The 16,037-nt window shown below is 38.6% G+C and overlaps 2 protein-coding genes across 2 annotated transcripts in view; both read left to right on the top strand.

Annotated features, from left to right (window-relative positions):
* The window catches only part of MCM6 (minichromosome maintenance complex component 6), a 32,888-nt gene extending 27,418 nt beyond the window's left edge, over window positions 1–5,470 (top strand). Inside the window, exons 16-17 of the mRNA XM_045782839.2 lie at window positions 1,578–1,717; window positions 4,997–5,470. Coding sequence (XP_045638795.1) covers window positions 1,578–1,717; window positions 4,997–5,113 — 257 coding nt within the window. The 3' untranslated portion in view covers window positions 5,114–5,470. The remainder of the gene's footprint in view (window positions 1–1,577; window positions 1,718–4,996) is intronic.
* Window positions 5,471–11,044: 5,574 nt separating this feature from the next.
* The window catches only part of LCT (lactase), a 50,322-nt gene continuing 45,329 nt past the window's right edge, over window positions 11,045–16,037 (top strand). Inside the window, exon 1 of the mRNA XM_045782850.2 lies at window positions 11,045–11,684. Within this exon, the coding sequence (XP_045638806.2) occupies window positions 11,045–11,684 (640 nt within the window). The remainder of the gene's footprint in view (window positions 11,685–16,037) is intronic.

Raw genomic sequence — 16,037 nt, 5'->3', positions numbered from 1 at the left:
AGGTAAAGTGTGATATCTGGACACTAGTACACTTCTAACCTTGACTGCTTTACTGTGCTATTCTAACACGCCTATAATTAACCCAAGGCAGAAGGAAAAATGATGAAATCAAGGGGTCGAACTTAAACTTTAATTTGGTAGTTAGCCATCAGGTAGTTTTTACTTCAAAGTCCCAAAATGTTGGCTTCCAGACATATTCTGTCATCAGTGTCCTGTCTGTGATGGAAGAAGAGAGTAGCAGAGATTGTCTTAGTTTACTAAAGATTTGAGCCCTGTAGTTTTTGCCCCTGTTTCCTTGGAACTGTAGGCCAATGGGAGGAAGGAAAGAAGGCAGTAAAAAGGTGACTAGGAAAGACAGGTTTTAGCCAAACTGTCTTCTCACAAAAAAACATTTAACAGCTCACATGTTCTTGTATTCACATTGTATTTCATTTTTCTCTTTATCATGCATCTGAATTTCAAACATGGCAAGCCATTAATGAAACAGAGATATGGTTAGCACCCAGACACTATCTGCCTTCCACAGATTAATTCTGCTGTTTTCCTTTAAAAAAAAAAAAAAAAAAAAAGATACTGTTCACCCGATCAAGTAAGTTATGAATTCTCAGTCTTCAGCTAGATGTCTGTTCTCTAGTCTAACACAGGGAGCACAACTTTATTATTATTTTAATGATTTTACTTATTTTTGGGGGAGAGAAAGCACAAGCACAAGCTGGGGGGAGGGGCAGAGGGAGAAGCAGGCTCCCCACTGAGCAGGAAGCCTGATGTGGGACGGATCCCAGGGCACCTAGGCGCCCCCCACAGGGAGTACAACTTTAAACCAAGAAGCTCACTTACCAAGAATATTTAGATAATGAAGTTTCAGTACACCCATAATAAAACTTTTCAAAGGCATTGTCAGTAAAGCTAGAATTTTCTTATTTTTGATTTTGTATTTTATTAGGAATAGCTAGATTCAAGCCTAAGTAGTTTTCTTTCATTATACTTGTTTCTGTAGTGGTTATATTACCCAAGTTCCAACTTTTCTTGTGACTTTAGAGTTCTGCTTTGGACTCTTTAAGAAGTGGACAGTCATTCAGTATAGATAGACCTTGCTGAAATAAATTGGTAATTTTTTACTTTGAGTGAAAGCCAATGGTTCACTTCTTAGTTGATCTCAGCTGTGTAAAGTCTTCCTTGTTCCACAGAGGAAAAGTTAGGTTTAAGAAGTTTTGTTTGCTGTTGCTAATTGATGCTTTCAGTTGCTATTGGCAAATGTTCCCATGGGTGATGAAGCATAGAAGGTGAAGGAAACACCTTCATATTTTGAAATCTTAATAGCTTTAAGAAACTTGTTTCTTACAATCTCTATTTTATTAGATTTTTTTCCTCAGGATAAAGTGAGGCCTACTTTAATACAGGTTATTTCAGGCTTACGCTGGAACATTGCAAATCTTATTTCAGCAGATACACTTTCTGACAGGTTGATGGTTATCTAATCTGTACATTATCTTGTTGTGTATGCAAACCCCAAGGATTGGCAGTACAATTTGCTAGAAGGAAAATTTAATCCTTTTGAAATATATTTTTTGTTGCAGAAGAGGATGAGTCGGCATTAAAGAGGAGTGAGCTTGTTAACTGGTACTTGAAGGAAATGGAATCGGAAATAGATTCTGAAGAGGAACTTATAAATAAAAAGAGAATCATAGAGAAAGTCATTCATCGACTCACCCACTATGTACGTACAGAACTACTCTTGCGTGATTATTAATGAGGGAGGGAGTCCATGCCTCATATCTGCAGGTTTATAAATGCTCATTTATTTTGAATTCTTGGGATCTAGTCACAATTGTGAGTTGTAAAAAAGAGAATTTACAGCAGTTAATTGACTTCTTCCTCTGCTGAAACAAGCAGAACCTAAGTTGAATCTGGGAAGGTGGATTTAGGGTCTTATGTTTTCTATTCCCTTAACCATAAACTTGCAAGCATTCTGATCCTTACCTCTTGTTTTTGATGTTTCCTTTTCCCCATATCCTCACCTCCCACATCATCCAGCCTACATGTGGTCTGTCCCAATGATCATTCTTTTCTCAAACTTTAAGCTGTAATCTCTCTGTTCTACTTGATTGGTGAAACCCCAGCCTTGGTTAAATGTAAATCTTTCACTCTCCTGCATCCAAGCAGTAAAAAGTATCTGGAGAAAGGCATACAACCATGGGCCATGTTCTGCTTTAAATTCATGACCACTAATCTCAAGCGGACTGTTGATTACTGCGTCTTACCAGCCTCACACTGGCACTGCCCAGTGCTGTGACTTCTCCCACTCTCTTATGGGACCATTACAGGCATACTCCTCCCTACTCACATCAGTTGGTCATTCTCTGTATTCAGCCTGTCAGTAGTGTTCGTCACTGTTGATTGCTCCTTCTAAGTCACCATATTCTCCTGGCTCTTCTCCTATCTCGCTGGTTATTTCCTCTTAGTCTCTTTTCTCAAGTCTTGTAACTTTTTAAATGGAGTGCTGTCCTCAGTCCTCAGACCTCTTTTCTCTTTACATTGGTTACCTGAGTGATCTCATTTGGTTCTGTGAGTTTAAACTCACTGATGACTCCCAGATTTAGCTCTCACCTCTCCTCTAAAGTCCAGATGTCCAGCCAGCTGCCTACTTGTGAACTATAGGCATCTCACACTCAGTGTGTTCAAAACAGTTCCCCCCCACAGTGTTCCCATTTACTTATTCTAAGCCTTCTATCTTAGAATCATCCGATTCCAATTTCCCCTCATAGCTTCTCCTTTTAGCAGCAAACTCTGTGAGCCCTGCCTTCAGTATGTGTGTTCTGTGTTCTGTTCTCCCCACCTTCACATCTTTAGCTACCATGCCTGGACTTTCACAGGAGCCTCCTGACTGCCCTCCTTTGCACTGGCTCTGTGTCCAGCAGCCAGACAGATCTTTTAACAAATAAAAATGTTTTAGTGCCCTACCTTCCAGTTCTTCCCTCATGTTTACAATAAAATCCAGTCTCCATACCATGGCCTGCAAAACTTACACAATCAGATCGCTTGCATAGGACTCTTCCTGTTGGTACCCAGTGCTGCTGGCCTTGTCCCTATTCTTAGACACACCAAAACATGAAAACCTTCCTTTGTCTCTTTACCCAGATCCCCTCTTCCATTCTGATATCTGCTCAAATGTTACTTTCTCAAAGAGGTGGTTCTTGCCTAGCCTGTCAGAGTAAGAGCCTCCTCGGTATCACTCCCTAACCCTGCTTCATATTACTCCATAGTGCTTATCATTGTCTGGCAGTAGGTGTTCAGTTTGTCTCATTAGAATACAAGCACCAAGAGGGTAGGGACTTTGTTTTGTTAACTACTATATCCCCAGGATCTGTTGTGGTGTCTGCCCCGTAGAGAGGTCAAATATTTGTTGAATGATTGAATTTTTCTGTTTAAATGGCAGATTCAGTGTCCACTGTATAAATACTGTGGGTGTCAGATATCAGGGTTGTGTCATCTGAAAAGTCATTTACTTGTGGAAGTATATGTGAGTGTATGATTATAGGTGGTTATGTGTTGGGGGGGTGTTGAGAATAGCTACTCAGATCAGAATTTAATAAATAATACCTATGAAAATAAAGCTGGATTGGGGTGGTGTGCATTCAGAGGTCTTTCTAGTTCTGGGTAGTGTGTTTGCACCAGGCCAGCCCTTCCCTCCCTAGTGTCTCCTGGGATTAGTGTAAGATAAAATGACCCACACAAGAAATCCACATTGGGACACGTGGTGAAATTAGCTGGTCTGAACTGGGGCTACCTTTTTAAGTTTACACCACCTGAGCTAGCTCACTACAAAAGACTAGAGAAATTAATATTTTGCTGATGAAGTGTTCTCCCTGTGAGGGTGTGTTAATGCATAAAGTGAGCTCTTGCATGTGTCCATTCCCTCTTAGCGAACAATAGTGCTCATACTGTGGGACATTTCTGCCTTCTGTGGATCAAATCACTATTTCCTGAGTTCTCTATGGGCTTGGCTGGAAGTCCCTCTCCTTTGTGGGTTTGTCTTGTTTTGTTTTTTTAGAGAGAGAATACACATGCCCTGGGGGGCAAGGGGTGGAGAGGGGCAAAGGGAGAAGGAGAGAAAGAATCTTAACCATGCCTGATGCAGAGTTTAATGGTCACAACTCTGACATCATGGCTGGAGTGGAAATCAAGAGCCAGATGCCTAAGCAACTCAGCCACCCAGGTGCCCCTCATTTATTTGGGTATTTTAGGTACATGTGGCATGTTCTACCTTTTTTTACTAGCTCATAGCGAAAATTTTTCCATGTTAATTATCTTTAGATTCTACTTCTGAGTTATGAGTGGATGGTATATGAAAGAGTTCAGTGGCCAGTGATTAAAAATTAACATAAGTGAAATTAAAACACTTTTATCAGAGTGATAGAATGATAAGCATGTTTATCAAAGGATTTTACACAGTTGCATAATCTTAAAATTCATGCATTATATCATCTTTTTTTTTTTTTTTTAAGATTTTATTTATTTGACAGGGAGAGAGAGAGAGAGCACAAGCAGGGGGGCAGCAGGCAGAGGGAGGGAGAAGCAGGCTTCCTGCTGAGCAAGGAGCCCGATGAAGGGCTTGATCCCAGGACCCTAGGATCATGACCTGAGCCAACAGACGCTTAACTGACTGGACTACCCAGGCGTCCCTATCTTATCTTTTTTGAAACTATATTTACAAGCTGTAGTATGCCAGGGAACCTTACTAAAATCAGTGTCTGTTGAGCTTATCTCTATATTTTTGTAATTTTTCTAAAAAAAAGGTTTATGGTATGAAAAGGTCTGTATCCTAGTGGGAAAGGAGTTTAACAGAATCTTGGTAAAGATTTTAAGGGATAGTCCTTTTTGTAAGTCCTTTTGAAGGGGAGTGCTAGTAGCAAACACTCAGAAGGGTCAGGTTCTATGGATGGGAGCATTTTTACAATGCCACTGGAGACCTGAGGACAAATGTTTGTGTTCACAGGATCATGTTCTAATTGAGCTCACCCAAGCTGGATTGAAAGGCTCCACAGAAGGAAGTGAGAGCTACGAAGAAGATCCCTACTTGGTAGTTAACCCTAATTACTTGCTTGAAGATTGAGATACTGAAAGTAACTAATAACTGAGAGACTGTGGCCCCTGCTTCCTGGCCTGGAGTCCAGATGTAGCTCTACTAGCAAGAGAAATGTTTCTGGCAGCAAGGCTTCAGGAAGATTTATTTTGAGGAATAAGAATCTAGTTGGTGTCCTGTATGGCACATTCCTGTAATATACTTTTATATTAACGTAAGCTATGTTTCTTGTCTAAATGAAGTTGGAACCCAGTGTGTGGTTTCTGTAACCAAGACCTTGTTTTCACACATATAAGAAAAGGTCTATTACTTTTATGGTATATGAATAACTTCTTACAATCGCCAACTGCTGCTTTTCTTCATCAGAATAAAGTAATGTGCTCTGCAGTTGTCTATTGGATTTATTTCCTCCCTTCTCTAATTACTGCTTTCATCTACAGTTGACCCTTAAATAACATGGAGGTTGGGGGCACCAGATCCCCCAGTCAAAAATCTGTATGACTTTTGACTTCCCAAAAACTTAACTACTAATGGCCTACTGTTGACTGGAAGCCGTACTGATAATATAGTCGATTAGCACGTATTTTATATATTACATGTATTATATATTGTATTCTTAAAGTAATACTTATTCTTTTTTCAGTATTTCGAGGTTATAGGGTTTGTCTACAACTTTTTCAAATTGTTGAAGATCTCTAAAAAATTTTCAATATATTGAAAAAAATCCATGTATGAATGAACCCACGCAGTTCAAACTTGAATTATTCGGGGGTTGGGGGGAGCAGCTGTACTCACAAACATGAGTCGTTCCCCTTTTTGTTTAATGTGGGGCAGGTGGGTGGAAGTGTATAGCATTATAAGCCTCTAGGATTATGTTCCTGTAAGGAGTCCTTATTAGAATTAGTATGATGGATAAGGGGCTTTGGAGATTACTTTCCAAGGTTAATCCCAGTTCTGTGTTTTATTTTTTAAGACCGTTCATAAAAATTAACAGTTTATTGTACTTTTTCATCATTAGGATGTTCATGATGTAGCAGTTCGCATTGTTGCACCTTTTAACAACAGATGGCATTTGGGGGCCTGCAGGACCAGTTAGGAAATGTTTACGTTGTATGTGTGTTCACTAATAATAACTTCACTCTCCAATGGCTTGAAAACAATACAGTGAGGAGGACTGGGAATGAATAGAGAAATTGCACAGTTAGCAGATGCAGACTTCAAAGGTATGTTCCTAATTAAGTAGAAGCTGTTGGGAAGAGGAAACCTCGGGGTAGAGGATATCAAGCCTCCTTTTGAGGCAGTTAGGAGATGCTAGCAGAAGGCGCAGACAATAGGCAGGACATTCAGTAACAGGCTAGTGAAAACTCTGGACAGCAAGAAAGAGCCCCTCTCTGCACTGACTCCCAACATGATAAAATGAGATGGGGAGATCCTGAAAGAAACAGCCTGACAAAAATTTGAACTGTAATTTGATCAAATATTTACCTAAAGGGAAATTTGAAGTGTAGGAAAGATGAGTTTTTTGATGAATGCTCCTGTTACCAATTTTGCCATTTCAGTAGGGGCTTCCAGGGCAAGGTGAGGTCATTAGAAATAAAGCCCCAGTTTTTTTATGTCTGAGTAAGTGTGCTTGTATTTCCACACACCCTTTTCTCCTACATGTTACTTGTCAAGGAGGTCAAGTGGCTAATGGATGATGGAGCATGTAAAAGATTCTTATGAAGAAATTAAACAAGTGTTTAATGGATGGATAGATACAACATGTTTCTGAATGGGAAGACTTGAATGTTTTAACTGATCTATATTTCCCACGAAATCCCCACAGATACCCATCAATAAGGAAATGACTGCTAAATTGTGGTACAACTGTACTGTAGATAAACAAAAATGGGATAAACCTATATGTTTGAAATGGAAATAACCTCCAGAACATATGGAAAAAAATACAGCCATAGGAGTACCTAAATATATAAAGCAGGTATTAACAGACCTAAAGGGAGAAATAGGTAGCAATACGATAATGGAGACTTAAGTACCCACTTCTATCAATGAATATAAAATCTAGACAAAATACCAGTAAGGAAACATTGACTTTAAATGACCTATTAGAACAGATGGACTTCACAGGCTTCTACAGGATAGTCCATCCCAAAGTAACAACACACGTTCTTCTTAAGCACACAAGGAACATTCTCCAGGGTAGATCATGTTATGCAACAAAATAAGTCAATAAATTTAAGGAGATTAAAATCATCAAGCATCTGTTCTGACCATAATATAGTGTGAAACTAGAAATCAATTACAGAAGAAAACGGGAGGCACTTGGGTGGCTCAGTCAGTTAAGCATCTGCCTTTGGCTCGGGTTGTGATCCCAGGGTCTTGGGATTGAATCTGGTGTCAGGCTCCCTGCTCCACAGGGAATCTGCTTCTCCCTCTGCCCCTCCTCCCACTCGCTCTCTCAATCTCTCTCTCTCACTCAAATAAGTAAAACGTTTAAAAAAACTGGCAAATCAACAAGTACGCGGAAATTAAACATGCTACCAAACAATTTCAGAGAAGAAACCAAAATTCTAAAATACCTTGAGACAAATGAAAATGGAAATATGACATAAAAATTTATGGAATGGAGCAAAAGCCATTCAAAGAGGGAACTTGTTTTTTTTTTTTTTTTAACTCATCTCTACACCTAACATGGGGCTCAAATTCATTACCCCGAGATCAAAAGTCACACACTCTTCCAACTGAGCCAGCCAGGCGTCCCTAAGAGGGAACTTCGTAGGGATAAATAGCTACATCAAGAGTCATCTCAAATAAACAAGCTAACCCACATCTCAAAGATCTAGAAAAGGACAAATGTTAGTAGAAGGAAGGAAATAACAGGAAATAAAGACTGAAATGACAATAAAAAAGCTCAATGTAACAGCTGGTTTTTGAAAAGAGGAAAAAGATAAACCTTTAACTAGACTCACCAAGAAAAAAAAGAGGACTCAAAATCCAATGAAAGAGAGACATTAAAACTGATAGCACAGAAATACAAAGGTTCATTAAGAGACTTACTGTGAGCAATTGTACACAAATAGAACAACCAAAAAAAATAAATTCCTAGAAATATACAGCCTACCAAGACTAAGACATAAAGAAATAGAAAATCTGAACAGACCAATTACTAGTAAGGAGTTTGAATTAATAATCAAAAACCTCCCACAAACAAAAGTCCAGGATTATATGGGTTCAATAGTGAATTCTACCAAACACTTAAAGAAAATTAATGCCAGTCCTTCCAAAAAATAAGAGAGGAGGGAACACATAAACTTGTTTTACAAGGCCAGCATTACCCTAATACCAAAATCAGACAAGGTCACCAAATGAAAAAATTACAGGCAATGTCTGTGAAGAAAATTGATGCAAAAGTCCCTACCATAATATTAGTACACCAAATTTAAAAATACATTAAAAGGATCATACACCGTGTTCAAGTGGGATTTGTTCCAGGGATGATTTGTTCCAGAAAAGTTCAACATCTCCAAATCAATCAATGTGATATGCCACATTAACAAAATGAAGGACAAAAATCATATGACCACCTTAGTGGATGAAGAAAAAAGCACTTGACAAAATTCAACATCCATTTATGATAAAAACTCAACAAAGTGGGTGTAGAGGGAATGTACCTCAACATAATAAAGGCCATTTACAACAAGCCCACAGCTAACATCATACTCAAATGGCGAAAAGCTGAAAACTTTTCATCTAAGGTCAGGAAGGAGACAAAATGCCCACTCTCACCACTTTTATTCAATATAATACTGGAAGTTCAAGCCAGAGCAATTAGGCAAGAAAATGAAATGAAAGGAATCCAAATGAGAAAGGAAGATGTAAAACTGTCACTATTTGCAGATGATACGATATCACATATAGAAAACTCTAGAGACTCCACCAAGAAAACTTGGAAGGAATCAACAAATTGAGTAAAGTTGTAGCATACAAAATCAATATGCAAAAATGTGTTGAATTTCTATACACTAACAATAAATTACCAGAAAGAGAAATTAAGAAAACAATCTCGCAATTGCATCAAGAATAAAATACCTAGGAATAAATTTAACCAAAGATGTGAAAGATCTGTTCTCTGAAAACCATAAGACATTGATGAAGTAAATTGAAGAAGATAGAAATAAATGGGAAGATATTCCATGCTCATGAATTGGAAGAATTAACATTGTTAAAATGTCCATACTACCCAATCTATGGATTTAATGTAATCCCTATCAAAATTCCAATGGCATTTTTCATAGAAATAGAACAAACAATTCTAAAATGTATATGGAAACACAAAAGGCCCTGACCAGCCAAAGCAATCTTGAGAAAGAAAAACAAAGCTGGAGGTATCACACTCCCTAATTTCAAACTGTATTACAAAGCTGTAGTAATCAAAATAGTATGGTATCGGCCTAAAAACAGATGCACAGGTCAATGGAACAAAATAGCCCAGAAATAAACCCACATATATATGGTATAACATGAACAGCTAGCTATCCCCTCTAAGCAGAAAAATGAGAAATCAACAAGGAGATAATATTTTCATCTTTCAAAGTGTCAAAAATGTGAAGTTTTATAAAAGGTGCTAGCAAAGCAGAGATTTAGGCATCCTTCTAACATTAGGTAGGATTTAAATTTGAAGAAGCCTATTTTGGAAGACTACTTGGATTTCAATCAAAATTCTAAATGTGTATAATATTGAGTTGAACTTAATTTCTAAGACTCTGTCTTAAAGAAATGGTCATACATATAGACAAAGATGTATGGATATAGATATTCATTTGCAACACATTAAAATTAGGGATTAACCAGTGTTCTATATACTAGAGGTTCAATTAGGGTACATCCTTATGTGTGCTATGCATCTGTTAAAAAGAAGTGGTTCTATATATTCTGATACAAACAGAGTTCCAGAAGCTGTTAAGTGGAAAAAAAGAAATCCGAGGAACAATGCATAAGGCATAATCCCATATATAATAAATTATATGTTTAAAATGTTATACACTTACATATGTTTGCATTTGTATATATGTTTAGTAAATAGCATTCATTGAGTTGCATTGTTCTAAACATGTTAAAGAATGATCTCATTTCATTCTCACAATTTACCTATTCACCATTGTTACCAATGAGAAAACAGAAGCATGGAGAAATTAAGTAACTTCCACCAGGTAAGATTTAAACCCAGGCATTCTGACTCCTGAATAACCATTAAACCACAGAAAGAAAGAAAACTGGAAGGAAGCAGTTTTGAGCAGTTTTCCTTCCTTACCTGAGGAAGGAAAGGAGGATTAGGGAAGGGGAATTTGCAGGTTTTTCATGTTTCTATATTTGAATCCTTTTCACAAGGTGTTCATCCTTTACTTATATATATTTCTTTAAGTTTCATAATTTTTTAAAAGATTTTATTTTAGAGAGACAGCAGGGGGAAGGGCAGAGGGAGAGGGAGAGAATCTCAAGCAGACTCTGTGCTGAGTGCTGAGCCCAATGTGGGGCTCGATCCCAGGACCCCAAGATCATGACCTGAGCCAAAACCAAGAGTCCAACACTTAACCAACTGAGCCAACCAGGCACCCCTAGTTACAAATTTTTAAGGTGGAAAAAAGGCTTGGCAAGGGACTCGCCTTTTTTCTATTATGTAAATGAATTTTGAAATAATTTGTAATTAAGCAAAAAACATGGAGAACTCTCCCCTTCAGACATTTTCCAGGTTCATCTGCTTAAATTATGTGTGATGTTTGAGGTTTTTGTGTTATCTCTATGGTCTTTAAAGTTTTGATATTATGCTGGTAAGTCGTGTACTGATTTCATTACCATAGATAACCCAGTTAAATATTAAGTGTTAATAATCACTTAGCATTTTACAACCTAGCTGTTGTTATAAAGTAAGGACTCCATATACTTCCTAACAGGTCCTCGAAAATGGAGCTGGCTTGGAATTCAGTCTTTATTGTCCTACTAAGCTTTTCATGCTGGGGGTTAGATTGGAAATCTGATAGAAACTTCATTTCAGCAGCTGGTCCTCTCACCAATGACTTGCTGTACAACCTGAGTGGTCCATTGGGAACCCAGGGTTCTAATTTTACAGCAGAGGACAAAAGCATTTATGTTTGTCAACAACCACTGCCTGCTTTCCTGCCGGAGTACTTCGGTAGTGTTCATGCCAGTGAGATCACCCACTATAAAGTATTTCTGCCGTGGGCACAACTTCTCCCAGCAGGAAGCTCCAAGAACCCAGACACCAAAACAGTGCAGTGCTACCGGCGATTCCTTGAGACCCTCAAGATGGCGCAGCTTCAGCCCCTGGTCGTTCTGCATCACCAGACCCTCCCCGCCAGCACTGTCCAGAGAAGTGAAGTCTTTGCTGATCTCTTCGCAGACTATGCCACATTCGCCTTCCACTCCTTTGGGGACCTGGTTGAGATCTGGTTCACATTCAGTGACTTGGAGGAGGTGATAAAAGAGCTTCCCCAACAGGAATCAAGATCTTCACGTCTCCAGACCCTCACAGATGCCCACAGAAGAGCCTATGAGATTTACCATGAAAAGTATGCTTCTCAAGGTAAGTACACACAACCCTGATGGCTGACCCACTACCAGCCTTCATTACCCACCTTCCCGCACCCTCCGTAAAGCAGGACGTGGCATGTCTTCCCACTCCCCTTAAATAATCTTGTCATATGTATTCATTAGTGAAAAGATAACATTGTACTGGAAGCTTCCCAATGGACAGAGGCAGAGGTAGCTTATATAACATAGTGCCCAGCATTTCCTTTGAAAGTATCTTTTAAGCACTCCTTCCCCAGTCTTGAGTCTGGGCCACCACGTAGTATCCTTCTGCCCTTCCTTCTCCAGTCCTGCCTCCCTGGCTCTCCAAAGCTTCCAGATTGCCTGTCCTTCCTCAGTCTCCCCTTTTGCTCATGCAAAGCAAGTTACGCATTCCAGCTGAAGTTTTCATTCCAGCAAAGAAGACAGACAAAATAGTGATATACTGATAGGTAGTGAGAAGAACGTAATTGCAATTGTCCATATTCCTTCTTCAAAGCTAATTCTGATACAGGTTCTAATACAGTAAGTTTGGGCAGGACCAGTACCTTAGAGATTTTAATAAATTACTAGGTGAAGTAATCTCCTCCCCACTTGTGCTCTCTCTTGCTCTCTCTCTCTTTCAGATAAATAAATTTTTTTAAAGATTTTATTTATTTATTTGACAGAGAGACAGCCAGCGAGAGAGGGAACACAAGCAGGGGGAGTGGGAGAGGAAGACGCAGGCTCCCAGCGGAGGAGCCTGATGTGGGGCTCGATCCCAGAACGCCAGGATCACGCCCTGAGCTGAAGGCAGACGCTTAACGACTGTGCCACCCAGGCACCCCAATAAATAAAATAATTTTTTAAAAATAATATATATAAATGAGAGAAATATTTATTTATTTAAAGATTTTATTTATTTATTCAAGAGAGAACGAGTAGGGGGAGGGTTAGAGGGAGAAGCAGACCCCCTGCTCACGGGGAGCCCAATGTGGGATTTCGATCCCAGGACTCTGGGATCATGACCTGAGCCAAAGGCAGAGGCTTAACCAAATGAGGCACCCAGGCGCCCCATATATATTATTTTATACATAAGTTTAATTTTCACCATTATGAATTACATTCCAGTGAATGTTCCTATATATAAACCTCTGCCTGCCTTCCGATGAATTCCTTCTGATTCTTAGAATTGAAATTACTAGGTCATGGGGCACCTGAATGGCTCAGTCTGTTAAGTGCGTTTGGCTTAGGTTATGATCTCAAGTTTCTGGGATCGAGCCCCACATCGGGCTCCCTGCTCAGTGGGGAATTTTTTTTTTTAATTTAGTAATAATTTTTTATTATGTTATGTTAGTCACCATAGAACATCCTTAGTTTTTGATGTAGTGTTCCATGATCAGTGGGGAATCTGCTTCTCTCTCTGCCTCTGCCTCTGCTTCTCCCCCCAACTTGTGCTCTCTCTCTCTCAAATAAATAAATGAAATCTTTTAAAAAAAAAAAAAGGAAAGGAAAAGGAAAAAGAAATTACTGGGTCAAAAACTGTGCATTCTTTAAGACTTTAAAGCATGTTGCTGAATTATCTTCCAGAAAAGTTTTAATCATGTATACCAACAGTTGTAAAACTGCTCTAACCCTACTCAGCCTGTCTTCCATGATGTAATCATTTTTGTTATTGGTAAATTTGACAGTTGAAAACTATGATCTCCTTATATGCTTCATTTGCATGTATTTGATTATAAAGAGATCAAACATTTTTTTCTATGTTAAAAATGAAAGCAGGGCAAGGGAAGAAAGAGTGTGAGTGTGGGCAGGGCCATTTCAGACAGGGGTGTCAGGAAGGTTGTCCTCAGAGAGGACAGCAAGGAAGGGACCAAGCAAATGGATTGGACAAGACGATTCCAGGTGGAGAGAAGAGCCCCTGCAGGGAGACAGCGACAAGCCCAGCAGTCAGTTTAGTGAGCTGGGAGTACAGGGTAAGAGATGAGGAGAGGCTGAATTTGAAACCGGATTCTTTGGAAAGAAGAAGGAACCCTCCTTGGGGTGGGTAAGCAAGTAAACGTTTGTTGGCTGTAATCCTGCTGAGGAAGCACTGGGTAAATGAACTTTGAAAGAAGGCAAGATTGAACTTGGTTCATCTCAAACAAAGGAAAATCTATCTTGTTTTGAAGACAGACTCCATAGACTTATTTTGATTATAAAACTATATAAACATATTAAAATATTTGCAGATTCCATTTTTAATCTTCATCAGGTTACTAAAGACTGTTTTTTAAGCTCATATTTTCCTTTTCTTCTTCTGCTCATTTCTTCCAGGCTTCACTTTGTGTTTCATCAATATCACTAGATTTTCTACCCCAATATAATGCAGGACACAAAATAAATTCTTTTTCCAGTCTCCTTCCTATTCTGAAAGGTGGTTTTTCTTCTTTCTTTCTTTCTCTCTCTTAGTCTCCCCTCCCTTTTTAGTTCAATCCCATAGGCTTTTGTCCTTTTTAAAATATATCACCTAATATACAGAAAAAAGTTGTATAAAATATGTTGGTTAAAAGCAAAATACTATTAAAAAATTACTGAACTGCTTTTTTAAAAAAAAAAGGCAAAATACTATAACAAATACCCATGGAGTGACTTCTCAATCCAACAATTAGAATACCACCTCGGATCAACCTGGGTGGCTGTAATAAAAACAAAACAATAAAAACAAGTGTTGGTGATGATGTAGAGAAATTGGAACCCACACCACTGGTGGGAATGAATGATGGTGCGGGTGTTTTGGAAAACAGTCTGGCAGTTTCTCAAACAGATAAACTTTAGAGTTACCCTGTGTCAATGATTCCTCTCCTAGATATATGTCCAAGAGAAATGAAAACATGCCCGGGAGAAAACTTATCACAAACATTCATAGCAGCATTTTTCATAATAACCCAAAGTGGAAACAACCCTAATGTCCCTCAACTGATGGATAAACAACATGTGGTATATACATAAAATGGAATATTATTTACCCAAAATGGAATGATACGTGCCACAGCACAGATGTACCTTGAAGACATTAAGCTAAGTGAAAGCAGCTAATCAGAAAAGACCACATATTATATGATTTCATTTATATTAAGTCTCCATAATAGGCATAGAGACACTACAGTAGATTAGCATGTGTAGGGCTAGAAGAGAGAACGGGGAGTGACTGCTAATGGATAAGAAATTTCTTTTTTGTGATGAAACTGTTTTAGAATTAGTGGATATGATTGCACAGCTTTGTAAATATACTAAAAACCACTGAACTGTATACTTTAAAGATTTTATTTTTAAGTAGTCTCTGTACCCAACATGAGGCTCCAACAATCATCCTACTGTCCCCATTCCCCTCTCTCATCTCAGCCCCAAACAACCACTAATAAACTTCCTGTCTCTATAGATTTCCCTATTGCGAACATTTTGTATGAATGGAATAATATAATATGCGGTCTTTAATGACTACCGCTATTGGGATTTGTTGGAGGTTTCTCTCAAGGATAGGCTGAGATTATGAGTTTGAGGAAGGAAGATTACAGAATAAAGTGCTATTTTCATCATGTCATATCAAGGGTACATACTATCAACATGATTTATACTGTCGATGTTCCTGATCACCTAATTGAGATTGTATTTGTCAGGTATCCCTAGCGTAAAGTTACTCTTTTAACCTCCTTTCCATACTGCACTCTTTGAAAAGAAGTCACCACACACAGCTCACAGTTAATGATTGGAGAGTTATGCTCCCTCTTTTTTTTTTTTTTTTTTTTTTTTTAAGTAGGCTTCACGCCCAGTGTAGGGCTTAAACTCACAACTCTGGGATCAAGAGTTGGATGCTCTACCGACTGAGCCGCCAGGTGCCCCGAGTTATGCTCCCTCTAATAAGCAGTTTTTAAAAGTTATTTTCTAGGGCACCTGGCTGGCTCAGTCGGTTAAGCATCTCCCTTCAGCTCAGGTCATGATCCTGGTGTCCTGGGATCAAGCCCTGCATTAGGCTCCTTGCTCAGCAGGGAGTCTGCTTATCCCTCTCCCTCTGCCCCTGCTTGTGTTCTCTCTTTCTCTCAAATAAATAAAATCTTTAAAAAAATAAAAAGTTATTTTTTAAACTTAACTAAGGAGGCAAAAGACTTATACACTGAAAACTTTAAAACATTGCTGAAAGAAGGTAAAGAAAACAAAAACAAATGGAAAGACATCCTTTGTTCATGGATTGGAAGACTTAATATTATTGAGATTTCAGTACTACCCAAAGCAATATACAGAGTCAATGAAATCCCTATCAAAATCCTAGGGACAGTTTTTGCAAAAAATAGAAAAATCCATTCTTAAATATGTATGGAATCTCAAAGGGACCCCAAACAGCCAAAACGAT

The sequence above is a fragment of the Ursus americanus genome, chromosome 1 (genome assembly GCF_024610735.1).
Source record: "Ursus americanus isolate L20-20 chromosome 1, mUrsAme1.1.p, whole genome shotgun sequence".
NCBI classification, from domain to species: Eukaryota; Metazoa; Chordata; class Mammalia; order Carnivora; family Ursidae; genus Ursus; species Ursus americanus.
This window is presented reverse-complemented; position numbering and strand designations above follow the sequence as displayed.